General features: G+C 45.6%; 1 protein-coding gene across 1 annotated transcript in view; it reads right to left on the bottom strand.

Annotated features, from left to right (window-relative positions):
- Positions 1-378: 378 nt before the first annotated feature.
- XPR1 (xenotropic and polytropic retrovirus receptor 1) overlaps positions 379-27,691 on the bottom strand; it is a 105,275-nt gene continuing 77,962 nt past the window's right edge. Inside the window, exons 5-15 of the mRNA XM_054833673.1 lie at positions 26,459-26,608; positions 25,955-26,038; positions 25,366-25,447; positions 22,264-22,451; positions 21,851-22,030; positions 17,806-17,971; positions 15,909-16,100; positions 3,788-3,954; positions 3,369-3,508; positions 2,339-2,560; positions 379-693 (exon numbers count right to left, since the gene is read on the bottom strand). Of these exons, the coding sequence (XP_054689648.1) occupies positions 633-693; positions 2,339-2,560; positions 3,369-3,508; positions 3,788-3,954; positions 15,909-16,100; positions 17,806-17,971; positions 21,851-22,030; positions 22,264-22,451; positions 25,366-25,447; positions 25,955-26,038; positions 26,459-26,608 (1,632 nt within the window). The 3' untranslated portion in view covers positions 379-632. The remainder of the gene's footprint in view (positions 694-2,338; positions 2,561-3,368; positions 3,509-3,787; positions 3,955-15,908; positions 16,101-17,805; positions 17,972-21,850; positions 22,031-22,263; positions 22,452-25,365; positions 25,448-25,954; positions 26,039-26,458; positions 26,609-27,691) is intronic.

Below are 27,691 nucleotides of genomic sequence, written 5' to 3'. Positions count from 1 at the left end.
AAGTTTCATAAATAATGTGAAAACTATATGCAACAGATACATCATATTTCCAAAAAAATTATAAGAAAAGTTACATCAAATTAAAAAGTAGCTTCATGAATGAAGATACTGCTCTAAGTGCACTTTCCCTGCAAGTGCGGCCAGTGCCTCAGCGCTGTATATTAATAAAAAAAAAAAAAAAAAACAAACCCCCCCAAAAAAAAGAATCCGATTTAAAAACTTAAGTCCGGTTTCAACCAGTCAAAACCGGGCCAAGCAGAAACCGAGCGTGCTCTCGGCACTGTCCCATGAGGGAGTCCCTATGATGCTTCGTTATCCAGATAGGTTTGTATGTCCTTGTTGAGACTGTAAACAATCCTTCTTTCCTGAACTGTCCTCTTTATTGGCAAAACAAAGTAAAATATTTTATTTTTTTTTTTTTAAAATAGAACATTAAAATTAACCCAGAAGAAAAGAAACGAAACACAGTGAGCTTGTTGGAGTCCATAGGATCTGGTCTGGAAGAGCTCGGAAAAACGTGTTCAGTGTCTTCTCCTGTTTTCAGCTGGAACTGTACCAGAGATTGGGTTACTTGGGGAACAGGGGAACAGAACGAGAAAACAAAGGATGCGGAATAAGAGACCGTGGCCATCTCATGTGTTCGCTTCGTTTGCTAGGTCCTCTATCAAAACCTTAGTGTCACAAGCCTTGGACCTGGAAAAAAAAAAACACACACAAACAGAAAACACTCACTGGGGAGAAAAAATTCCCATTGCCACGCACAGACAATAAAACCGCAGTGCAAATCCAAAGGAGCATTCCTGCTCGATATGCCCGGCGGCCACACGAAGACTGCTGGTGTCGGTCACATCCGTGCACTCTGAGCCAACGCGGACATGAGACAAGGGCCTGGGGGCTGCGGCTCGGTCCCGAGCACACCCTTTGTGCGACAGCCACGGCCTCCTTTTCCTCCCATCCACGCCTCCCGTGCAGGGATGGAGGAGCAGGGGGACGTGCTGCAGGGATTGCACAACACTCCTGACTTCACAGAACGGGAGGGGTTGGAAGGGACCTCTGGAGATCATCTGGTCCAACCCCCCTGCTAGAGCAGGATCACCCAGAGCAGGTCGCACAGGATGGCGTCCAGGCGGGTTCTGAATCTCTCCAGAGAAGGAGACTCCACAACCTCTCTGGGCAGCCTGTCCCAGCGCTCGGTCACCCTCAGAGGGAAGAAGTTTTTCCTCATATTGAGATGGAACTTCCCGTGTTCCAGTTTGTGCCCACTGCCCCTTGTCCTGTCACTGGGCACCACAGAGAAGAGTCTGGCCCCTTCCACTTGACACTCGCGCTTTAGATATCGATAAGCATTGATGAGAACCCCTCTCTGTCTTCTCTTCTCCAGGCTAAAGAGACCCAGCTCTTTCAGCCTTTTGTCATAGGAGAGGTGCTCCAGTCCCCTCACCATCCTCGCAGCCCTTCACTGGACTCTCTCCAGTAGTTCCCTGTCTTTCTTGAACTGGACAGCCCAGAACTGGACACAGTAAAAAACCCATTTTTTAAAAAATTTCCCTCCTTGTGTTGTTTATGAGATGGCAAATTCTATTCTGTGCTGGAGCCACAGGGGTCTTCAAGTTTGTTGGGTAAATCGCATACGACTCGGGGAACCTCGTGCAGGACTCCGATAGTTCAGGGCTTGTCTAGCTTGAAGCACACACTGTGCTTCAGCATCCCCGGGGAGCCCAAGCTCGTCTCCTGGCCGAAGGGCAGAGCTCCGCAGCAGGGCTGCCGGGGCAGAAGCGATGCCTGGACACTGGAGCACCCTGTGATGCTCGGAGCACAGGCACTGCAGCAAAGATATGCAGTCAACAGGTTGAGGGGCTGGGGTGCTAGGTGGGGAAACATCTAGGCTGTAAGGAGGAGAGGTGGAAAGAAAAATGGCACAGATTTAGATTTGGGAGAGGAAGGGGTCTGAGATGTCACATGGGAAATCTCAGCCAAACGGTAACTGAAACCTTGGGGTGGTCTGAAGCCTAGAAATGGCCGGTTGATAGGAACCTCTCTTCCAGGTTTGGATTTACAATCTCTGCTAACTGCTACCGGCTATTTTTTGCAGGAGGGAAGTTTTGTAAAGGGAACTCCCTTTTCCGGTGGTTTACCAGAGCCCCAAGATGAAATACAGGATGGATCAACCCTCCAGCAGAGAAATATTCATTTACTAATTGGACCTGTCCTCCCTTTGAATGGCTATTTTGGCCGAGATCTTCGCACGAGTACCCCTTCCATAAATGTCCGCCAAGCATTAACAACGGCTCTAACACGCGATTTGGTTTGTTGCGCTAGAGGAAAGGCAAAAACATACTGTGAAGCAAGTCGAGGTCTGCGCAAGGACACACTCTGGCTGCGCTTCCACTGTTTGTTCTTGCGGCGGTTTCGTACACCATCTTCCTGGTCCATCATCTGATCCAAGAGCGTCAGGTCATCGGCGTTGAGCGGTGCCACGGAGATGTCCCTCACGGCACGGAACTCGCCGCAGTTGTTCAGGTGCTCGTTCTCCAGACGGAAGAAGTTCCACACAAACCGCCTGGATGGAGAAAAAGTAAAAATGACCAATTCGGTTCCATTTTTACAGGCATTGCCCGCGTTTGGCGAAGCACTGGTACGTACACCTGGATACCGGTGACTGTTCTCACTGATCAAAGTGCCCCTGGGAGTATGGAGAAACCGTCAATGACTAACAGCAGCACCTGCTACAACATCTTCCCAACTCTCTGGAGACCAACAGATCTGTCAGGCTCATTCATTGTCCTAACGATGACAGCCCTAGCCTGGACAGCGGGGAGGCAGCAGGCATGACAAGTGAAACGCAACCTCCGCCATCTACATGAGTGAGGTTCAGCTTCAAGGGCTTTTACTCGTCTTGAGAAGCTCTGGGAGTAGGTCTCCAGCTAGAGTACAAGTGTGTAAAGAGCTCTGAAACCTTGCAGGATCCAAAGCGATGATGCAGAATCCAAATTAGCGTTTGGGAAAGCAATAGAGATTCGAGAATAATTGTAAACCTGAGAACTGAGTGAAATTTCATCTGGGAATGGCAACAAGGTAATTTTAAGGAGAAATTTAATAAAAACAAACCCCTCAAGCTTAGGCTGAGGTTCAGAGGAAACCGCAAATGCAGCATGAAGGACCCACCCACCCCGCATTGCTGCAGAGCTTTCTACAGCTTCCTTCACTCGGCCCCTGGTTCAGATTAAATGTTTCTGTTAGACCTAGTCTTCCGTTTCAAGGACCAGTACCTTCCATGTCCATGGAGCGAGGCGCTTCCCACTGTGCTGATGTTATACAAGTAATAAAAGTGGAAAAGAGAAATGAAGTGTTCAGTCAAGGAGCCTTACCGGAATACCTCAAGTGGGGCAAATACAGTAGAAATGATGTCCCCAGCGTACGGAAAGATTTGCATGGAAGTGAGGGAGATCTGGATGGTCCATGCAAAACGCAGGATCACGTCTTCTACAATGGCACAATAGTAGTATGCCTGAAGAACAAGACAAAGAGGACAGCTCATGGTACATGCTCTGCACAGAAGACAGACCCTCTTCAGGCCTTCAGGAAAATACAGAATTTGCTGCTCAACCACCAGAAAAGTGAACAGTATGAAATGATCTCTTTGAAACAAATAAACTTTACTGATAGAAAATCCCAGCCCGTAGCATTCAGGAAGCACCAGTGGCCAACTGCAACACGGTCTCCACTCAACAAGTTTTGTTAAAATATTAAAAGCCTTCTCTAATATAAAAGCAGGCTGTATACGCACTTTCTGTGGGTAGACAATTCCTTCTCGAAGAAAGGTATTTTCACCAGCATTTTTGTCAAAGAGACCCCAGTCCATCTTCAGGTCCCAAATAAGGGTATAGCAAGAGCTGATGAAATAGAAGATAATCCACAGGTAGAAGAACACTTGGGTGTCACTGTGGTTTTTAGCTGGAAAAGAGAAGAACAGCATACTTCTGTAAAACTTAAAGCAGATTGCTTCTTAAAACAGCTACAAATTGGCTGACTTCAGCAGCAGAAATAACAGCCCTTTTATTCAAGTTCTGGGAAAATCAGGCTAGGTAATCTGAACCAAACCGAAAGCCTTACCAGGACCAGCTTTATATCGCCATTGAAATTCCACTTTCATCTCGTTCAGCGTTTTGCGCTTGGGATTGCAATTTGCACCAACACTTTTATTTTCTTGAAACGTGCAGTAGACTTGTCATCCTAACTCTGAACAGCAGGTGGAAGCTGAGGGCCATATTTCACAAAGGACACAGGCTTGTACAAAGGAAAAAGCAATGAGGCAGTGCTCACTTAGGAGGTTTTTGTAGGAGAATATTTTAGTTTGCCTAAATATAAACAACTGTGAATTAGTGCACTGAAAGCCTGAAAGAAGATGGGCTGTTACAGGAATTTCCACGAGCCATTTCAGAGGTTGTGGTGGGAGAGGAAAATAAGCAAGAAGGCAGTGATACATGAACATGTACGGATAAATCCTGAAGAAGGCTCTGTATGGAGTTTTAAACGCCCGTACAGAGCTCCAGGGCTTAAATCTGCTCACTTGTGGATATGTTTCGGCAACTAAGTTGTTTCCCATTCCCCCCTGAAACAGTTATGCTGCTCTCTCAATTCAGCTACATTTCCCTGTATCAGTCAGCTGGGTTAAAACAAACAGATCTGATAATTCTGTTTGCTTTTAATTAGCAAACCTGAGTCATAGAGTTAATAAAAATAAGACACATTACAATGCTTTGCAAGGCTGAGACACTTTGCATCACTCTGCTGTCGGGAGTCATTCCACCTTTCTGTGCAGCCTCTCTAATTGCTCATTCACTGATTCTTTCTAACAAAGCCAATAACACTTCTAGTACAAAAAAGCCCAAATGTTTCCAGTCCGAGCCCGACGCCACACTAAGTGACAGCACTGTTTTCCATATACGTGGCTTTAAAAGAACAGAATCCCCGAAGCTGATCACAGAGGGAGCAACAGTGCAATTTGCTCTCTCCTTCCCTTTTTGTTTCGAATTACGATATAAACGTAACGCAGCAATCCGATAAAATTAATGGAGGTGAAAACGAGAGGCATCGTGTAAGAGTACGTTCCTCCCATTTCGCCTTTCAGGCTTCCTGGACACGATGTGCAGGATATAGGTCAGATACACACACTCATTCTCCTTTCAAAACACACCCCCTAAACCAAACCTATTAAAGCCACGTACGCGGCAAAGCCTATCTGCAGCGAAGCTTCACATCGGCGGAGGAAAAGGACGCGAGATCTCTGCGGCAGCTCCCAGGTTTGACTAGCTTCCCTGCAGGGTTAGAAGCCTTTGAGCAGTAACCCGCATCCTCCCGAGGCTCGGCTTTAACCAGGGACAGGTCTGGCATCGCACCACCCGCCGCTGTTGCTGCAGCCAGCCGTGACGTCACCCGGGAGCAGGCAGAGAAATCCTGCAGAATACGGGTTCTGATGCCCAGGTACATTCACGCTGCTGCTCTGAAACCTCCTCTCCCACCTATTCCTCAAGTGCAGCTGCCCACAAAGGAGGACACAGGTGAGGTTTTTGGCGCTTGGCAATTAGGGCTCTACTGCGAGATTTCATTCGCCCCCATCTGCTCCTCCAAAGCCTCCACTACATTATTTCAGGAAGAAAAGGCAGATGCTGACATTTGGTGACTCAGAGACACCAAGCCTGTTCTCGCCAACATTATTTTTACCTCATTAGATCCTCATGTTTAGTTCCCACTACCAGATCCTAAATGATAATTCAGAGGTAGTTAATGGGTTAAGTGCTTTCCAAGCATCTAAAATGCTCCAAACTACCCTGTGAGGCTGCATGCTTCCTATCAAACGTAGGTTTGAAGGTTAGGTCATGCTGCTTTTTTCTTTTTGTCCTCCTTAAGGACAGAAAACAAACAAACAAGAGTCTTACTCCAACATCTTCATGGAGCAGCCGTGGAGAAGGCAGCGCAGACAGCGCTGTCCATTGCCATGCCTTCCGCCACATCCCTGGCACGAGCCGAAGGGCAGCGAAGCGGCTTTGCTGGGCGCTCCTTTGGAGTTCTCCGATCATGGGGGGGACAGTCTGGCCCCAGACTATCATCCCAAACTACATAAGGGGCTAACAAAACTGTATCCTATGTTGGCAATTACATAGGAAGGTGATTTCAAAGGTTTGTACTGCTTAAACCTAAATTGCCTGAAAGGTTATTGTGTGCAATTATGAAAAGGAGGAACACCAGGAAGAAAAAGGCCCAAGTAAGAAATCTTGTGGCATTAACCTCATCAGCCTCCAAAGGATGTGCTTGCTTCTAGTTAAGTTATCCTGGCCTCAGCTCCCTTTCCCTGCAGCGGTTTTTTCAGTGGCACCTTGGGTCACGCTGCTCGCCCCTGCTCGCTTTCTCACCGACCAGCTCTGTAATGCATTCAGCTCCTAAAAAAATTCATTAAAAAACCTAAATCACTCCCCGGTAAAATGCTCTAATCAGAACTAGCCTATTGTCTTCAGCCTTGGCCTTTGAGTCCCTTCCTTTAATCACCTCTCCTCCTTTTCCTCCTGCCTGCAGTTCCGTTTGATACCTTCCTTCCTTCTGTCCTCATTGGTATTCAGCCGGTGTGCAGAAACGTGTTACTGCTCTAGGCAAGCAATTATATCTCAATCTCCACTGGCTGGTCCTAGTGGCCCTCTTCTCTGCTGCTCAGGGGGCTAGAAAATCAAGGCATTCATATTCTGCCCAGAGGCTCCATCTACTCCTGGCCCGCCAGTTTTTCAAGGAGCAACACATAATTGCGTACATGTATGATGATGTCGTGGTCTATTTAAGCAGGAACTGTTTCATCCTGTGTTGTTTCTTTGTTTAAGAAAACCATCAGAGAGGGATAGTCTCAGGATGAGAGGAGCACTCTGGATACCTGGTAGATCTCAACCTGTCCAAGAGGGAAAAAAAAAAGACCAAGCCTTCAACATCCCAACTTCCACTCCACCCAGCAAGAGGCGGATGAAAGACCTTTCTACTCGATGCTCCAAAGAGGAACCACCACGCAGCAACTTCCTAAGCTACAGTTATTCAAAACAGCACGTGCAGGACAAAACCCCACCGGTGTGAAACCTCTGTGTGCAAATCTGCAGGTGTAGCTTTACCCTCCCTGCCGATGGGCAGGTTTCAACACACGTCCACATTAGCATGTCTGCAACTTGGAGGTGTTCAGCTACGTCGGAGGCTACTCGAGCTCGCAGTGCCCTGCTGTTTCCGCTTGCTGCAAAGTCGATGGGAAGCAGCGTACCACAGGGGTACATTTGCAACCTTCGCCACAGAATTTCCATTAGCATCCTCAGTTTACCCTATAAAAGGCAATTCCAGTAGACACTCAGCCCAAATACGCCTACAAATTGCTCCAGAAGGTCAACTAGATAAATAATGGAAGGCTTCCACCTTTGAACTGAAGCTGTGAATGGCCGCAGTGCCAGAAAACAGCCAAAGGCACTTGCAGCAGCACAATTTACTGCCTGCAAAAACTGCTGACAGACAACATCTTGGATCCCCAGCCCAGCCCCAGGGGACGCAGTATCTGACCAGCATTCCGACAGAATGATACTCTGCAGAAATTATAGCCCCTTCTAAACACAGGCAAGAGAAAGGTTGCTTTCCATCAAAGGGAGACAGCAAATAGTAATCCGAACGCTGTTAATAATGACTTTACTTCCAAAGAATACTATCTGTTTACCCTGCTGAATTATTCCAGGGAATGTAAACACTGTATAGTATTCAATACAGCAAAAATCAATGCCATGTATTATTGAAGATCTGGATAAGAGCACAATGGCCCTCGATAAGCACTCGCGGTGTGTCAGCCACTGCAGCTGCCTGCGGTTTCTGCTGATGGTGAAAGCTGTGATACAAGCTGTAGGAGGCACGAGGTTATCAGGAAACACAGGCAGGTAAGCCCCGCTACGAGACAAAACCGACCCAGCCCGAGCAGTTCTGCCCCCAGCATCGATTAAAACAAAAACCCTCTTGATCAAGGCACGCCAAATTCAGTCTCCTTCAGACGGCCAGCCTTTCGATCACAGATTTAAGCGGAACCAAAACGAAAAAGTATGTATTTACAGTGTGCTAGCCAAGCACAGATCCTAGAGAACTGAGTGCATGCTCTCCACCACCCGGTTGTGCCCATTAACTCCATCCCAGCACACAACGGGAGCGGGGTGACAGCCAGGAGCGACTTCTTACCTACATAAGAACTGCCATCAGAATGGCATCCCAAAGCATTTGCCTAACACCTTACTGCTTGAAGTGCAGTATTACTGCTCCCTCAGTAATTATACATCTCCATCTTAACGAGGGAACAGCGGCAGCGTTGCCTTGCTGCCCCGCCAGCACGTACCGCTACTTAATACCGATCAATGGCAGAACCGTGACATGACAGTGGACTTAATGCAGTAAAAAGGCAAATAACCCGGAGGAGCACACGGAGGGCTCGCCATCGTGCGCCGATGGGCTTTGTCAAATACCAACCATTTTGTATGAACAACCTTCCCATTAGATTCTGCAAACCTCTGCTATAGCCTCCGGGCACAATTTAAAGCAAAACAGCAAGATACAGCACAGCAAAGAACTGTCAGGAGGCAACATCTCGTTTCTTCAACTAGTTAGATGCTGCATTTGTAGAGTAGGGAAATCCCCAAATCGTGTTTTGACTACAAAAAATACTCTGTGGGTTTGCATTGGGTTTGTAGGATGATACGACCGTGTCTAATTTCAAGACATCGCAGCGATCTCATTGCTTGTATCTCACAAGCAGAAGAATGTGGTTTAATTGTAAACAGGAGGAAGCATATCAGTCACGACTGAGATTTGATCTGATTCTTCTTCTGGTGGCTTCTCTAGCACTTGAGAAGTGTTCTTGGGGGATGTTTAACTGCTACCTTGAGACGGATGGGGTTTCCAGTCTTGCCGTTTGCCAGCAGTCTCACTAATAAGAATATCTGGATTCACGATCAGAAATAAATAGCATGGTAATCAGGGCCTTCGCTGGACAATTCAGGGGTTGGGACACATCATCTGCTACCTCTATAGTGCCTTGAGATCCCAAAACAGATTCCTTCAAAATATAATAGAAACAAAACAATCAGAATTAAAAAAATAAAATTGTCTGATGATTGCATCTCCTAGATTTCTGCAGCACCGGAGAACTCCAGACCTGCATACATTTGACAGGAAATTCACTTGTGATATAGTCAGTTAGTCAGTTGTTTTTCTTGAAATGATCCATTAAAAAAAGGTCAGGTTTCCCCCTCTTAAGTGCCCATGAAATGAGCTATCAGTAGGCCATCCTTTTTACTTACACCTTATTCATTAGTGTTCCCACTTCTCCAGTCACCTTTAACACTACAGTGTATTAACCGATACAAACGGTACTATTAGTCCACTTTCCAAATCCCAGCTATTAAAATCCCTCCCTCTCTCATCTGCAATCTTGAGAAGCGAAGGCACGAATCACTCAGCGGCAGGGTGCCGAGGTCGCCTCTCCCCCGCAGCGCGGCTGCCGGCACGGGGAATGTCCCGCTTGACATCTGTAGACCTGGCAAAGCATGGAAAGATTTCCCTGTGGGATTTTTATGCCTCATTTCTGCTGACGTTCGGGGTGGCAGTTCTCAAAATCACTCTGCCCAACACCTCCTCCTCCTCCTCCTCCTAGGCTCCCCAACGAGCTTGCCGTCTCCTCTCGCCATCCCTGCTCACTTACCGCAGGCTGCCGGCGAGCGATCTCCTGCCAGCACCTCTGCCCCGGCCAGGGTGGTCCTGCCACAGCCCTGCCAGGCTGCTCCTCACCCTTCCCGGCTCGACCCCAAGCACCATCACCGGGACGGGTGTCTGAGCAATTAGAGGAGCTAACAAGCCGGCATGGAGAAGCCGGGCTCGCTCGGGGTGCTGCAGAGACCCACGTCAAAGCTGGGAGGAGGTCAGAGGCCAGGATGGAATTGTTTGCCCATGGCAATGCCTCCAATTCTTTGCTAATGACACGGCCGCTGCTCTGAGGGAAAGGATCAGAAAGACTGGCTAATGAACACAACTCATTACTGAAGGCCTCCTGGGCACGGGATGACAGGGTTTCAGACAAAAATTCATCTAGCTCACAGCAATGTGACAGACGTTGCACGTTTCGGCTCCGAATAATCATCCTGATGGAGTTGCCAGTACGCTGCGCTAAGGCAAGCCGCGTGAAAACAGCAAGTTATTAAGAAAGAAGCCAGTTAATCCCATTACAAAGTTTGTTTTGCTTCAAGAGGTCAATCCAAGCACTCTGTAAGGCTCTCGTGACACCTAAATCAAATGATAGGGCTCGCCGCAGCACTGACAGCTCTGCCAGTGCTGAGAAAGAGAGGGAGAGGTGGGAGATCTTCTGCCGACACGCCAGGGATAAACCAGGGAACGGGATCTCAAAGCTGCTTCTTTCAGTTGTACTTGAATTCTATAAGTCTGTTTATTTTGCTTTGCCCCACTCCCCAGAAATAAAGTGACATTTCTCAGCTGAGGTATTATAAGCTGCTGCACCAATGTCTGATCTCTGTAAAAGCCATTTTAGTCCCAGTTCTCACATCACCTTGTCCCCTCCTGCTGTAACCATTTAGGACGGCGGTTAATTTTGTTCCACCTACCACCAAACGCGCTGCCCAGGGGTTGCACCCCGCAGTCCCTAAGGGCTAAGCGACACAACCCACGATCCAGTACTTCAGCTGGCAGAGCTAAGGTCCAGCCAGGCGTCCTCCAGCAGCTCCCAGCGCAACAGCTCGACGTTACCACCGTCCTCTCCCCGTTCCTGCTGTGCCATCCTTCACATGGAAGTCATACCCCTCCCCAGGGGTGGGACAGGCCATGGGAGAACCAGCGATCCGTTCCGGCGTGAAGTTGGCCACGCCAGCCGGTATCACCGCTGGTAACAGCTGAAGCCATCGTGATTAATGAGGAGCGGGCAGCAGTTATGAAACCTGGGAATCTTCTGCTGTATTTTCAAAAAGCAGCACATTTCCCATTCATCTTCGTCTGGTCAGACCTGGTGGAACCTCTCTATTAGTAAGGGATGGTCCAACACCTTCCTGCAAAAACCCATTAATCGAAGGATGACTCCTGCCCTGACAGTTCATGTCTCTATTGCTTGGCAAAGCAAGGAGTTTCACAGTTCTTACGCTGGCTTTAAAAAAAAAACAAATTGCACATCGCTTCATCAGAGAAGCCTGTTTCTGAAGTGATGATGAGAACACAGACAGAAGCACTACTCTTTAGAGACAGCCCTATTTAGTTAACTTCTGTATTTTTAATTACTGTCAATTTTCCGGGCTGTTTAATGAGAAAGTGCGTGGCAGTTACATTATCTTAGACTGACCTAAGGCTCTCCACGGCACTGCCAAGCCGATGAGGGCTCGTGTTCAGCAGTCTTATTTGGAGTACCTGGAAAGGGCGTGGGAGCGGTACAGAAGTAAAGACGCTTACTCAAGTTTCCAGGCCACATGGATTAACTTTGGAATAATTCAGATGTCAATAAATAGCTGGATACTACCCAGACCACAAGGATTTCACTGAATAAGGTGTGTAAATCAAACTGGCAAAGAAAGCTTGCATAAACCATCTTTCCTTTCAGTTAAAGGAGAAAATCCCATGTCACCACTGCAACAGCCCAGAGAAGCCGTGGCTGCCCCTGGCTCCCTGGCAGTGTTCAAGGCCAGGGTGGATGGGGCTTTGGGCAACCTGGGCTAGTGGAGGGTGTCCCTGCCCATGGCAGGGGGGTGGAACTAGATGGGCTGTGAGGTCCCTTCCAACCCAAACCATTCTATGGTTCTATGATTCTATAGCCTATTTTAACCCAGTACTTGTGCTTAAGCTCAGTAACACGTTCCTGAAAAAACCAAGGCAAACACAGAAATGCTCTCGCTGAAACAGCAAATCCCACAAAACAAGAAAATGATGGAAGAGTACAAAGCACTCAAGAAGCTCAGTTCTTCAAGCACCAATCTATGTTCTATATGAGCCAGATATTTCCGATGACACCGTGTGAGCAAAAGGCATGAAGGTAAGAGAAAATTGACAGACAGTAGTAAAATCAAGACGCGTTTCATGTCACAAAGCATAAAGTTGGAGCATAAATGACACATAAAGCTTAAGAAGCGACCGGCACTCTTAGAATAGTACAGCACAACTCCAGTTGCACTGTTTCTCATAAGAGCTGAACACCTAAATATAACAATCCTATCTTATAAAGCCTGAACCGGGTCTGAGTGAGGAACGAAACCAAGGCTGGCTGTTCTAGGGATGTCAACGTACCCTCTCAAATGCAAGTACGCTTTATGCAAGAGGGGATCCCCACAGAATGCTACGATAAGCTGGACTGACCTGGAAGCAGCTATACTGGTGCATTTGTCGTGGAAAGTATATCTGCTTTTGGCAGAGTGAAAACCACTGCAAAAAAGTAGTTGTGTGTCAAAATAACACTGCACTTGGGGTAAATATTCCACTGCAGACTCAGGCTTAATCGTTTGTTTCCCCAGCACCACGCAGGTTTCCGTTGGGATTAAATAACGCAATATAATATTGAGAAGGCTAGCTCTGGGGAAAGCTACTCAGCCCTGCCAGGGAAGTCAGTGCCAGCGCTGAACTTCTTAGTGCCAAGCGAGGGTAGGAAGGAGCCGGGGCAGAGGCTTCTGCTCGGCCGTGCTGCGAGCGGGCAGGGACCGGCGGCACGCACTCCAGTTGCTAGGTAGCTTAGAGTTACAGATATGCCTCATTTGCCTGTGCAAACATACCCCGCAGGACTATATTTACAGAACACGGCCTTTGCTTCCCATTCCTTTTGAGCGATATAAAAATACTGAGAATTCTTCCTTTGGGAGCTCAGCAACAGTTGCCCTTGGGTTGCTGCTGTCGTCCCTGAAAGGCGGCTGCGTTTCCGAGCCGTGGGGAAGCGGGCAGCTTGAGTCGGCACTCGTCCACGCAACCGCTGCCTGCTCCCGTCTTACGTTATGGCGTAGCTACTCTCGCTAATTCAGGAGATGATAGCTTGGTGTTAATGCTGTAACACTGGTCTAGTCCCGGGACGACAGGATTGCGAGTTTGGGATCGAAAACCTGACGGAATTTACTCTGCTATCTTCCCAGTCTAACATCCCAACTGCAATTAGGAAAGAAAATTGCATTCGGCATCTGAATCAAAAGAAAAGTAAAGAAATGGCTTCTCTGAGGGGAGAAAGAATCAGAGTTACTCACTGCCCGAGCAATATGAATTATTAAAGAGTGATATTTTGGGGAAACTGAGATACTGGACAAGAGCCCACAGTACACTGTGTTACTGGGGGGATCCTTCGCTACAGCAGGTTTGGAGAAGGGAGTACCACGCGTGACCAGAAGCAGGATACATCACTTAAACATTACAAGGTAGCATTTGAGCATTTCTTTAGTTCGAGTTGTTTTCCAACACGCACAGGCAAACACAGCACGTGTATGAATTAACTGGCTTTTGATACCAGCAAGCCCTCCTAGCCCCACAGTCTGCCCTCACGCAGCCGGCAGACAAGTTAAAAACCCACAGAGCGGCTAACAAATTATTCAATACTCAAGCCGAGGGAGGAAGACAAGCCTTTCCAGAGGGTGGTGACATCCCCAGGACTCCCAAGCGGAGAACGGGCACTGGTGTACATTACCTGACCTCCCAAGAAAAGGCCACCCAATTACCCTCTCGTCCTGGCAGCCGAAAGCTGTCATTCCAGAGGTGTAAGTCACAGCCTTGCAAACCCAGGCATGAAAGACTGTTTAAATAAAACTCTTGTTACTGCAGCAATTAACATGTTCGTTACTTACTGGAATTTAGAGCAGGTCTAAGGAGCAAAGATCTTTACCAATTTGACAGTTGTTTCGGGCAGTGCTTGCTTTCCCAATGGCAAGCAGCTAGCCCCCAACAGATGTTTTGTAGGTAAGAGATCCACGCTCATCTCTGCTATCCTTCGGCAGACGCAGAGAAGGTGTGGGCGAGCAGTGCATCTATTTTCAACAGTAACATCATAACGACTTGATGACAGACCATCTGATTCCAAGTTCAAAAAGAACTGGGAATCTATGTAAAGCACATAGATAAAATTGGATTCTTTACAGGTACAGCATATTAGAAAGTGTGTTTACAGCAGGATGGGAATAGACCTACAGGGCTGAGAAAAGACAGCAAGGTCTTCAGGCAGCCCTCTGAAAAATCGCTACAAGCCCAGGCCCAGTGACATTTACAAAATCTGTGCTAACATGTAATTTCCAAAGGCCACGAAGCTTCCAAATTTTTTTTTTTTTTTTGGTACGATACCAACAACTATGTGCTATTGACTCCCACTAACAAAACCGGACAGACAAAAGCTGGGAGTCACGAACATCTCTCAGCAGTTGGAACAAGCCCCATGCGTAGCTCGTAAACACCTCATTACAACCCACTCCTGCCAGACGCGACGAGCAGGCAACAGTTATGTATGGCAGCAAGGAGAACAAGGGTCAGCGGTACTGGCACGGACGCAAGCTTCAAGAGGAGTAGGAAGAGGTCAAATTCTTCAACGGGACAGATGCTGGTTTTCCTCTTGGTTCCAAACCTACCCTGACCTTCCTGCAGAAGGCTCTGCCAGAGTGTCCCCCCCCTCCCCAGGAAGGAGAAGCATTAGTCAGCCTCCCCGAAGCAGGCACTGGATATAAAAGCATATAAGCAGTGACTACAGCCAGGCAATCTGGATGTGTCTCATCTCAGGGTTCAGCAGCGGTGACTAACTGGGCTGCAGGGCTGGAACTGAAGAGCTGCAGAATGTCACTGAGCAAACAAGTTAAAAACGGGAACAAGCTGCGGGGCCACAGCAGCGGGGAGACGTACAGGGGGGCCGGGAGCTGCACCTACCGCTGATGCTCCCACGCCGGGTTTGCATCTACCTCCGGATACAGAGTGCCCGACTCCCGGCCGTCGGCCAGTTTGCACCAGTGCGCTTCTCCGCCAGTAAAACGCAAGGCTTGACAAACATTATCGGTGTGACTTCAGGCCCCGATACGTCAAAGCAGCCATTTCTTGGCCACAGGAAGGTTTCTTAATAACCCTGTCACCCCTCCAAAAAACCAGCATGTTAACCAGAAGCATGCTTTGAACACTTCTCCCTGCCCCGCCACAATCACATTTCAGGATAAGTAATTGCTCACAAGCGTGTGCAGTTGCTAATTTCTGGACATATAGAAGGCATATATTTTCAAATAAAAGAATACAGCTTTTAGGACGTCAGAACAATGAAAGGCAGGGCAACTGCCTGAAGTGCAGAAACTAAAAGCTTTTTCCTTCAGAACAAGAGCAGAATCGAGTAATTGTCGTTTCCAGGGAGATGGGGAACTTGAGGGATCAGAGCTCAATCTGCAGTTAAATGGATTGGAAACACTCCCTATCAGCTGCAGAAAAAACATGGATAAAAACACACAGGAAAATCCAGAGAGGGCATTTCCCCGCACTGTGCACATCTCCCCACATTCAGGAAGGACGGATCGACTTTATTTAGGTGATCCAGGTCAGTTATCCACGAACGCCAAGGGAGAAGTATTTCTTACGTTATCCCTTTCCTTATACATCTCCCATACAGCCTCCCTTCACAGCAAAAACTGACAGGTATTACAGTTTATCCTGAAAATTCTCTCTCACACTCCAAAAGTACAGTTCTAAGCAGACCAGGTTTGTGAAAAATACCTAAAAGATGATCTTAAAATACTCTTTGCAAGCTAGGCACGCCTACACGTTTCCACTGAGTTGTTTCAGAAGTTCATACTTCAATGGGATGCCAAATTCTGAGCTTCTCCCTTATAAAAAGCAAATCCCGTGACCTGCAAAGAATTTTCCAAAATAACCAATACCTTTATGAGTGCTGTAGAGGGCTGCAAATGTCACCACAAAGAAGGTGGTGGAATATTTTCCAGCATTAACCAGATGAAAGGCCCGTTTGTTATCACGGTAACGGCGCAGGCACTGGATGAATCGCAACCAAGCGGGGATGCACTGGACAACCGCTCTCACTCCGTAGGAGTAGCTGTAACAAATCTGATTATCTGCAAGGAAAAAAAAAAAGTTTCAGGGACAAAGAGTTAATAAGTTTAAGAACTCCTATCGTCATCCTTTCTGTAAGGGTAATATGCCTTGACATGAGAGCAATTCCCCATCGATGTCTCGTTCTTAGGTGGACACACGAATACACACACACACATCCAGAACAGCGAGCAGCTCATCACCAGAAAGTGTCCTGAAGCCCTTTATTCCACCTCAGAGGTATTCAGGTGACATGACATCAATAACACATCCAGACAGATCGTCATCTAACTCTTTCGCTGCTGCCAGTATAATTAACATGCAAGAAGATTAGGAATAATCTATTTTTAAATTTATTTTGTGCTGTTGGCAGTGCTGTGAATAATCAAATTAAGGATGGAATTACAAAAGGCCGTCGACACTGATTTTTTGTGCATAAATGGGAGAGCATTTCCAAACTCTGCAGGACAGCTCAAAACGGCGACTCTGCCTAAGATGTCCTTGACCCATTTTTCTTGTATATTGTTATAGGGAAAAATATATTTCAGTATGTGTTTAGGGGTTTTTTTGTTTTGTTTTAAAGCAAAAACAACTGGGGTGAGAGACAATTACACCAACACAACATTGTGTCACACCCCTGATGTTTGAAAGTCGTCTTTTTATTGAGGAAACAACCAGGAAAACCCCAGCTTTGCCTGGAACTCTCCAAGCATGCCATATTTTTATGCTGTCTCGCTCAGAACATCTAAACCAGACACCCCACTGACTAACAAACATTTGTTTCTTATTCAGACTCATGGAGACAAGTTATTAGCTGATATTTATCCCAAAGCACTGTGCTATCATTCCGCTATTTGGATTGCAAGAGGACAAGTTGTTATCCACTCAGTTGCTTTATTTATTTTATTTTTAATAAATAAACATTTAATTACTTCCAACACTGTCTCAAAGGGAAGAGAAAGATCAGACAGATTGGAAGAACAAAGTGAACACTGATGCTTATTGAAGCATACTGCAAATTCTTTCGGCGAGCGTCAAAACCATCAGACCACACGATTTGCCAGCAGTCGTTGCTTAAAATGGAAAGACAACAGCCCGACCCGGGAGGAGACAGGTATTATTTTGCCACCGGGAAGGCCAAAGTCAAAATTCATATGCCAACTCTGCAGCAATTCTGGCTAGAAAAGAGAGGAGAGGCAGAGCACGCACAACCATCAACTCCAATTGAATAAGGGGCGGCACTAACAAGCTCTGAGGAAGTTTCTCCATCCTCTCTTGCTTCAGGGTACTGTGATGGAGCCTGTAAGCAGCGGGCTACAGCACGGAAAATTGTGGTTTACAAGCTCACGCAACTCATTTTCACGCTGAAGCAACAGGAAGAGGCAAAAAGCAAATACCTGGTGAAACCACTATGAAATAAAACAGCAATGCCAGGAAAACGGATTTCTCTTTCCAACCAAGAAGTGCTGTGTCTAAATTCTTTGATGAATATATACATCAAGCCAAATGACTGGGGTAGGAAATGAACATGGATGTGAAATTCCATTTCTCTGGATGGAAGCAAGAAAGGGCAGAATTTCTCTAATACTGTGTTTACAAGAAACGCCAATTATTTAATTTCCTATCCCATTGGCAGCCCTCTTCAAAACATATAGATGCTTATAAAGTTGCCTTGCTCAGTGGTTTTCAGGTCATTTTGACCACGTTCGCATGGGTTGCCAGCATTACCTGTATTTGCCAGAAGTCCAGCATTGTCCTCCCACTGAACCTCAAAGCTGTAGAAGCAGATCATGTATTCCAGATCCATGAGTATCACAACCAGGCTGTTGAGCTGATCAGCCAGCCAGAAATCTGCGAAGCCTACCTTGTGGAAGGGAGCAGTGAACACTCGGAACTGTCAGGCAAAAAAAAAAAAAAAAAAAAAAAAAAAGAAAATAGTTCATGACATAGTGTCAAAGACATCTAAAAGCAGTGGCAGGACATCACAGCATTGAACAAATATGGAAATAACAGAAATGCTTGAAGATTTATTGCTGACTTTTTGCTCCTGCTGACAAAAAAAAAAAAAAAAAAAAAAAGAGATAACTGTCTCCTCGGTTTTTAGTACAAATAACATTCCTGCTTTCCTCCTCCTGTATCCAACTATTCATGTCGTGACATCCGCCCCACCTTTTCGGGTTTTTTTACTGCCAGAAGATCCCAGCCTCCTCCAACCAAGCTCTTTCCCAGAAACTCCCAGTCTCCATGGAAGAGCTCCGCACAGCTCCGTTTCTGCCGTTGCTCCTCATTTTGATCAGCGCTTTCTTTCGGGCATTTATGTCATGTCTATTGACATCTTCCACATCACCTTCTCCCTCACACCCTAAACACCAGTTAGATTACAGACCCTCAGCGTGGCCATTAGTCTGGCCCTGGCTCGGTTTGCTTAACACGTTAGCTGTTCTTTGGTGTTAGAAGTTGTAAGAGTGACGATTGTCACTGCTGGATCTGCCCAAGCCTCGGGCGGGGAAAGAGTTAAAGAAAGGGCAGAGGAAATCCTATTGACTGTCAATTCGACTCCCCCTCAATCCTGGTCCGCTTTCCCTCTAAGCCTTAACAGCAGTTTTGCTACTTTCAAACCGGACAGTTTTCATGGTCCATTACCTTTGATTACAACTCTCTCTCTCTGCCCAGTTAGTTATGGTTACTAACAGCCAATTTCTCAAAAAGACAGCACCAGCGCCATCCTGTAGTTCAGAGATTTATGAACCTTTAAATTAATGAAAGCGCAGGCTAACACCGATCTTTTATATTGCTCTCCTTATTAACCTAAAGGCTACGCAGCTACGGAAACCCGGGAGAGGACCGACACATTCCCATCAGCCTGTCATGCCAATTTAAGGCTCTGGTCCTAAATTCCAAAGCCAAATAGGGGATTAAGACTTAGCGGCATAAAGCAGATATGGATCTTGACCCAGAAAGCACTCTGCTCACGCAGGACGTACCTACTACAAAGGCTCGGGCAGGGCCAGCCATTAGGGAGGTCTGTCCTCAAAGCAGTCCAGCTGCAGAACAGTTTCTGCGGAGGTCAGAGAAGCCAGCCTTCCTTTCCAAAAGGTCCTTCCTCTGTTCTACCAACACTCCCTGATGCTATCTTTAACTGTTTCATCATGAACCGTTTTATCTTTTTCCAGAAACAAAGATTAAGTAAAACAAATGAAATGCCAAAACAGCTTTACAGATAGATTTCCCTGAAAAAAGAAGAAATTCATAAAATCCGTGTTGTTATTTAATTTAAGGAGAGACACTTAGGCACTGCCAGATGACAGCATCAAACTTTTAAGAGAGTAGAAGCCTTCCACCTAAAGGTCACAGCAGATGAGGAGTCAGCAGATATGTCCAGACCCTAGCTAAGGCACTAGTATCTCAACTACCCTCTGCTCAACCACTACTACCTCTACTGCCTCTCAACCACTACTGCTGGCAGGTACCACTGGCAATTCCTCACTTCTCAGAGCTGAGAAGCGTCTGCAACATCCTCCAGTGAAGATGGTCCTCAAGAATAAAGTCATAAAAACCTAAAAGCTGGAGTTGAACCTCAGATTCAAGTAATCGGTTGCAATGATATATCAACAGCTCCACAACGCAAGTGCAGGCTTCCTGGTGCTGACTACTGCAGTTTTACTAAGTGCTGAGACCGTAGATATTTGAGCTGGAGCTAAACACTTCCTAGCTTTTCACCTCTCGCAGACGGGCTCCCTGCAGTTGTTTCGCCATTTCAGTGTCGTGCAGAGACCGTGGGCATGCAGACGCCGTGCCATCCCCTGCGCTCCGACCCGATTCCTCCCGGCAAGCCGCTCTCCTCAGCCTACACAAGTGCGCTCGTGGGCTTCCCATCCGGCAGCAAAGGGGCAAAGAACACTCACCTAAGTACGTAGGCGTGAAAGAGCAGCCTGGCATGGGAATTAAGCTTACTACGGGCTAAATAACTCTTTTTTTCCACTCGGAGGAAGATCAATTTGGGTGCAACTTGCAGTTCCTCAGTGATTATCAAGAGAGATCCCACTCATGAGTACCAAGCAGGAGTTGGTGATGATCACAAGTGGATGCAGTAAGCCTCCTAGATCCATCGGGAAATGCTAAAACACACTAAAGTACACTCCTGATTTGGTTCTAGAAAAATTGAAGGTGCCAGTAATGCTCTGCTACACCCGATATATCAGACTTAATTTTGGCTGGAAATGAAGCATATCAAGCATGCGAAGAAAAAAGCTCACCAAACCAAAATTTGTGTGAACAGCACAGTTTTAAGAATTGCGCTGTTTAAACCTCCTTTCACCCAGATAGCTGCTGGCGACTGCAAGGAGAAATAAAATACACCCAGCCGGCTAATTACATGCAATAAAAATTAGAAAAGCCTAACAGCTACTCTTTATGTGGTTTGTCTGGCCTTTTTTCCTCCCCTTCCACGTAACACAGTCAGACGTACTGTGTCATTTTCCACCATTAAGGTGATTTTGCATTTTGATGAAGCTTTTTTCCCCCAGGAGATCTCAGGATGTATTGGCCTGTGCCCGCTCAAAGATACGTCCGTATCGCAGATACGGAGTAGTCTGGAGATAGCTGGGATAGATCAGGTACTGGAAACTAAAAGCTCTGTGAAGACTGAGCATCTTATCCTGTTAAGGCACGAAGATAAATCAGCACAGCTATTGCTCGCGTGGTTAGAGTGCTTCCAGTGCTTCCCCTAGCACCAAGGGACAGCGGTAAGACTAATGAGGCTTGGGACTAAAGGGACATCTATGAGAGACGGCTGAATGCTGGAAGGCAAAAACAGGAAGAAACTGAACTAACAGTAAGCTAAAAAAAAAAATCAAATACCAGAGGTTAACTAGCTGTGTGTATACCTGCACACACACACACGTGCTCAAAGCATGATTCTACATTTCATCTTTGTTATGTTCCAGATAAAGTTAAAATTGTTTTAATTGGCATTAAAATGATTCTATGAATAACATCAGCCAGCCAAACCCTCTTCTGCCTGATGCTCCCAGAGCAGTTCCAGCAAGAGTAAGGTATTGTGGGAACCAACTTAAGTCAATTGAAAAGGGCACACAGGGTGGGGACGTGCGTGAAACAGGCATTTGGGAAGAAGCTGATGAGCCATCCAACAAGTCTGAAAACCGTTCTTTTGGAGATCCCACCTATAACTGAAACAGCTTGCATATTTACATTCAATTTACCACATCTGTCTCACCAGGAAAACAGGAACTGGGTCTAAAATAAATAGTTTGTTTAAGACCACAAAAAGATTTGCTGGGAAAAAAAACCCCAGCCATGAACATAATTTTATAAGCAGTAACCTTTGCAAAAGTTCCTTCTCCACCAGTGAACCCTCTCGATGTTGGCACTCCTCTGGTTCGGGCTGAGGAGCATCCATGCAGCCTTGCCTCAGAGCACTGTAACCCTAACCAAACTGCTTCCCTACATCAAGGGACAAACAAGCAACGATATCCGAGTGTTTCTATATGTGCAAAAGTATTTATACAGCTGTCTATAGGAAGATTAACAAGTAGCTACCTGCAATACAAAGATAACGATAGACTGGTACAAACAGAAGTTGCTTCTATAAACCCGTGCTCAACAACCGTTTGCAGTCAATACCTTAATCAGGTCTGCTCTACGAATACACAGCGGTGTAAGCATCCCTCTTGCGTATACTTAACTGCTACTGCTCAGCTACAGCATTTATTTTTAAATGTATTTATTTATTTAAATCAGGTTTGAGACTTACCAATAGTTTGAGCAGCCAAAAACGGGACTTGTAATATAAGGTTTTGGTAGGGTTGATGAGAAAAAGCAACATGAAGCCGTACAAGATGAGTGGATTCACCTGCATAGGGATGTAGGTGAATTGACCATATATACACGCCAGCAGGCTCAGGCACCACAAAACCCCCAGGAAACCAGCAATCTACAGAAAGGTAGAAAAAAACCACATGGATACCTTAATAAAATATAGCTCCAAAACCTACAATGAATTCTCATTATAAGAAAAGGGAGAGCAGTGCTCAATCCTGTAATCTAATCAGACTTCAGCAACTTCCTCCTCTAATTGTGTTAGAGCTCCTTGCCAGGAAACGGCGCAGGATTTATCCTCCTGATACGCCACACGGCCCAACCACTCCTACGATCTCTTCTCTTTACCTCAAAGAGATGTTGATGGGACAAGTTGCTGCGGGGATTGAGTTCAAAGATGAGGACGTGATTCACTCCAGCCTGTCTCCAGCCATATGTGTTGATACCCAAGAGAAAGAGGAATTCTATCAGGAGAAAGCCACCTCGATAGATTCTCACCAGTGGCCACACATTTGGTCCATCTATAAAAGCCACACCTGGAAAAGACAAAAATGAAATGACCTTAGTGATAGCACAAGTCACGTCACGAAGCAAAGCCGTGCTCTGCTGCTTCATGCCAGCTCTCCGGGATTTTTTTGCCTAACCTGACTTTTTTTCAGGGGATTTAGGAGTGTTTTGGGGGAAAAAAAAAATCTCTCTCCAGCTGCTTTAGTCAGGTCAGTAGCAGCATCTTAAGTTCCCTGTCTCACACAACAGGCACGAGGGACAGCACTAGCGTAAATTGTGAGTACGTGCACTTAAATATTCTGGTTTAATGGAGATGAAATCCCAACAGATAGATACAAATACTTCAGCTCCCCGCAAAACCAAGCGGCACCATTTACAGCATTTAAAACAATGCTAAACTGCGCCTAATCACTGAACTCAATACAGCTGTAATGTAATACATATTCATAACTAGCAATATAATTTCCAGCCGCACCCAAACAGAAAACCCAACATAAGGTAGCAATGCTGGAAAGCCTGTTGCTTCCTTTGTTCAGTTTTCAGGGTTTTGGAAACAGATTTGTTTTATTTCAAACAATGAGCAGCTTTATGCAGAAGCAGTTTTCTCTAGCACACGTCCCTTTGCAAAATAGCATCCCCTGGTTTTATGAGAAAAGCACAAATAAAATACAGTTGTTTGAATCCTCACTTTCAGTTTCTCACCCAATATGCTTTTTAAGAGGGGGGGAAAAAGAACATGCAGTTTTCCAGAATCAATGCTGAGAATTTCTTCTCACAAACCCTAGATTATAGCTAATGCTATAGCTATATGTCTAAATTATAGCCCCGAGTTTTTCAAACTTTTATTCAGAGAAAGCATATCTCTAAGAGGTTTCATGAGTTCAGCATCATGTGAAGTTATGGAGGAAAATTGCGCAAGGAACAATGACTCAAGAACTGTTGCTTTGAATTTAAAACTTAAAGAGAATATGGGATTCAGGCAAAAGAGAGTCGAATTTTGGACAGAAGTGACAGACACCCTGAAGAAGCTGAAAGAAATGAATCTTAAATATGGAATTGCAAAAGCACCCATTTCAAATTTTAATCTGAAATGCCTACAGACAAAACCAAGGGAGGTGTTTCCAAACAGGACAAAGTAGCCCCAAAAATATCGAATAAGAAATGACCAGACTAGGACAGACATGCTGTGTGCTACTCAAGACAGAACACTCAGGCAAAGGTTTATCCCGAGGCGAAGGCAGTCGAATATCACAGTTTGGCATATGACTTCCATAGCTAATGCCCGTTAATCTTATTCCTGGACTCTCAGGGTGGTCGAGGACCATAACTGCAGCGTGGAACCCTTGCGTGAAATCTTACAGGTTTCTGCTTAATAAAACACATGCCCGTTTCCATGAGCTTTCAACCTCAGTTACAGACCAGCTGGGCACCTAGGAAAGCTGACAGAGAACCAGTGAGGCCTCCAAATTCATACTCCTTAGGGTGACACTCTCCTGGGACCCACCTGTAGCAGCCTTTAATGGACCTCAAGTCATCGTGAACTCATCTCTAAAAACGTTGCCACTCTACTTTTAAAGTCAGGCGATACAGAAGCGGTTTACTACTGGAAGTCATGTTTTAAAGCTGCCGCACAGATTCTGCATATACAATGCTAAAAACCTAGCTTAGTCAATCAAATCCTAAAAACAATTTGGCAGAAGTAGCAGAGAGGTTAGCAAAGTAACATCCAGTCAAACCCAAACACTTTGCAGTTAGAATACAGTTTTTGCCCAACATCTGAAGTAACACACAGGTAGCGGATCATGTCTGCTGATACAAACACACCTATTACACTAGTTAGTAACATCTGCTTTAGAGATATAATCATTTTGATGAATTCATTCTCACAACCGTGCCACTTTTTCATTCTTAATACTGAGAGATAATGCAAACACAACTGGCTTCCATCGGATTTGCATCTCACACAGAGATCAAATGTGTAAGTTACAGGGGAAAAAAAAAAAAGATACAAGGAATAAAGAACAGCTTCTACACATTAAATGGACCCTTCACACAGACAGGTCAACTTTCTGCCTCTACTGCAGCAAGACCAGAAGAGAAGCACTGCAAACAGCTTCTCTGAGAAATTTTATCCCAAGAGATGACCGGATCCAATTACAGAAACATCTGATTAAAAATTCTTTTAAGTGAAAAACACAGACATGGGCTTTCCCTAACGCAAGAGCTCGTATGTTGATTTGTTAAGCCTTCTCCTTTGTACTCCTTAAGCAAGTTACAACACTGCTGAAATCACACACACAATTAGTAAAGCCGCTTGTGATTAAGCGCTGTATCTGGATCTACAGTACTAACACGGCTCTTACTCTAATCTGAGTCCAAACCCAGAAGGTACAAAGCAGAATAAAACCAAGGCCTGAGATACGCAATAATTTATTGCGGCTTTTCAACAACCTTGCCAAAATCTGCCAACAAGAGAAATGCAATTAATTCTGTTAGTAGGCACCAGGCATTGAAATCCTAGAAATTTCTAAGTGAAAACGTCCTGAGTGGCATGGTATCTGCTCTCGTTCTCTGTAGGGAGCCAGTACCACGCAAAACTTAAGTTTTAGGAGCACCTCTCTCAAGGCAGGCGAGGGCTGTGCATTCACAGAACAGTAACAGAAATCTGTCGTTATACGTGATGTTGCGCCCAGAATGTCCCTCCAAGAGTAAGGAGGAAAGCAGGAGAACAAACCATAATATGTTCAAAGTCTGTGTATATAACATGAGAAAACTCGCAGCCTATTACTGAGCAGAACTAATAACTCACAGCAGCGTGACCTGACTCAGCCGGATTTAACCCAGAACATCCCGACTGACCCAATTCCGATCCAGGCCCTCGCCAAATGACAAGAATGTATCCAAACCAAGACATGGCAGCCGGGTCCGGCCGAGGATACCCACCTGAAAGTATGACAGTGACGTTCAGTGCAATGAACAACCCACAGAACAATCCAACCCTGAATGTAGTCCAGGCTGGTACAGGCTGTGAACAAAACAACGGTGGCATTAAGGTGGGGTAAACAGGTTGTCAGCAAAGTCAGATTAATTTGCAGAGTAAATTTAAAATCAGGGGTGCAACGTTCTCATCTCTGATTGCACTCTTGCTCTTCAAGGGAGGCTTTTTAAACTGAAAATGCTGCATAATGTTCTTGCCTATGTTATTGCTGTGTTGAAAGAGAGCTTGGGCATCTCAACGCCCTTTGAAAAATATTCCAGACCACACAAACACTAAGCATATGTTATTATTAGCACAAATTTCCTTTTACAATTCATCTCATCCCTTCATTACCTTGTCTGCATGCATTAGGAATAGTAAGCAAGCTATTTCCAAGTCTTCCGGAACTAAAGCAGATTATGTGACCATGCCCCCCTCACAATTTGCGGAGCATGCTCACATCAATTATTTTCACTACTTTGTTCAAATGTTGAATCTCATTTGGCACCTTGACAAGCTGGAGAAGCAGCTTCGCTACATAACTCAATCTCTCACCTGAGCTGCTCCTAAGGGTGGAACACGCAAACGTTTCATAGCCTTCTGTCTGTCTCCATCTTCTAACTCATTGGTCACCACTTCCTAAGGAGATAAAGATAGACATCACAGAGGTTCATTCAAATGATAAGCACGTGGTAAGGCATTAAAAGAAAAAAAGAAAAAAGCAGGTGATTTCCAAGTTACATTTGAGCCCTGGCCCAATATTCTTCTAATACACGGTAACAAAGATATGAAAAGCTCACCGCACCGCACCAAGTTATTACACAATACAAGCTAAACCTGCATGAGCTTCTCGGAGTGAAAAGTTACCAGCTGAAAAGAACATACCCAAATTTATATATGCAGTGCCAGAAATCCGTGGCATGTCAAAAATCAATTAATAATTGTCTTGGTGGTGAATACAAGCTATACAGAGGGCAAAACATTATAGGAATCAGTAGTGAACAAGAAAACATTGTTTTCTAGTTAAAAGAGGAGCAGTGGCCAGAGTAGCATCTTTACCTCTGTTTCGGAGATAAGCTGGTTGATCTTCTTGCAGGTGTAGAAGGGTGCCACCTCCACCTCGGCCACCCGCCATTCTGCCCCCCGCGTCGTCTCCAGGTTCTTGTCATGCTTCTTTAAGATCTTGCGGAAGCCGGTGAAGTTCAGGTTCTGCAGACGAAGGAAAACAGTTACCGGGTTTTTAACCTCACTCAGCTCCCAAGAAAGTCAAACGGTTATATTTCTAGTGCTAGCAAAAAAAGAGTGGTTAATAAGAAGAATCAAAACTATTGCGTCTATTGCCAGGGAGGTTTTGAGTTATTATTTTATTAGAAGTAATACTTATCCCTTGGGAATAACAGAAAAAATGTGGGACTCAGGGGCATAAAAAGAGGTAATTTATTTGCAGGAAGCTACCTAAACCTCATAATCCCTGAAAAGCCAAATCACCACCACCTTCCTCCTTGATACAGGAAGCGATGACATTCCTGATGAACCCTCACCAAAGACAAATAACCTCCGGACATATTCAAAACTTGTACGGCTTGAAAATATTTCAAGACACGCTCCCTTCTGTCTGGGTACACCCTACTGCGTACGTCCCAGGTACTGCAACTCCGCAACTGGTCTCTGGATTAGCGGTAGCTGTAACGAGCTCTTAACAAACATACAGAGCTGCAGACAGACTGTGGTTTGTCCCAACTGCCACAGTCATTATCACTGCCGACTTCTACTTTCTTTAAGCTTTACATTGGTTTCAAATTAAGTTCTCCAGACAAAAGCGTTATAGAAGGGAAATCCTTCTATGAAAGTTTTAGATGCTGCAGATTAAACCCAGATAAGTGCATCCCCCTAACAGCATCCTCTTCCACGGAGTACATTGCACCATGACTGCAAAACTAGTTTGGGCTTGCAGATGTGGGAGGTGTAACTCTAGTCTGTCGAGATAAGCACACGACATTGCATGAAAACAAGAAATAATGTTGATCTCCAAGTTACGTGTGAGCCCTGACCCAACGCTCCTCTAATGCACAGTAACCAAGATAAGCAAAGCTCGCCACGCTGCATCACGCAGGCAACTGCTTGACGAGATGCGTTTGAAATCCTGCATTTCATTATGCAGAAAACGCCGCTCGAAAGACCCAACGATTCATTCGAGCGACAGCAGGAAGGCAGACAGACTGTGGCAAGATTCACTTCTAAAAAAGCTTAGAAAGTAGCTTGGAAAGAAAAACAGAGTAAACAGCAAAATCC

Source organism: Grus americana, chromosome 8 (genome assembly GCF_028858705.1).
Source record: "Grus americana isolate bGruAme1 chromosome 8, bGruAme1.mat, whole genome shotgun sequence".
NCBI classification, from domain to species: Eukaryota; Metazoa; Chordata; class Aves; order Gruiformes; family Gruidae; genus Grus; species Grus americana.
This window is presented reverse-complemented; position numbering and strand designations above follow the sequence as displayed.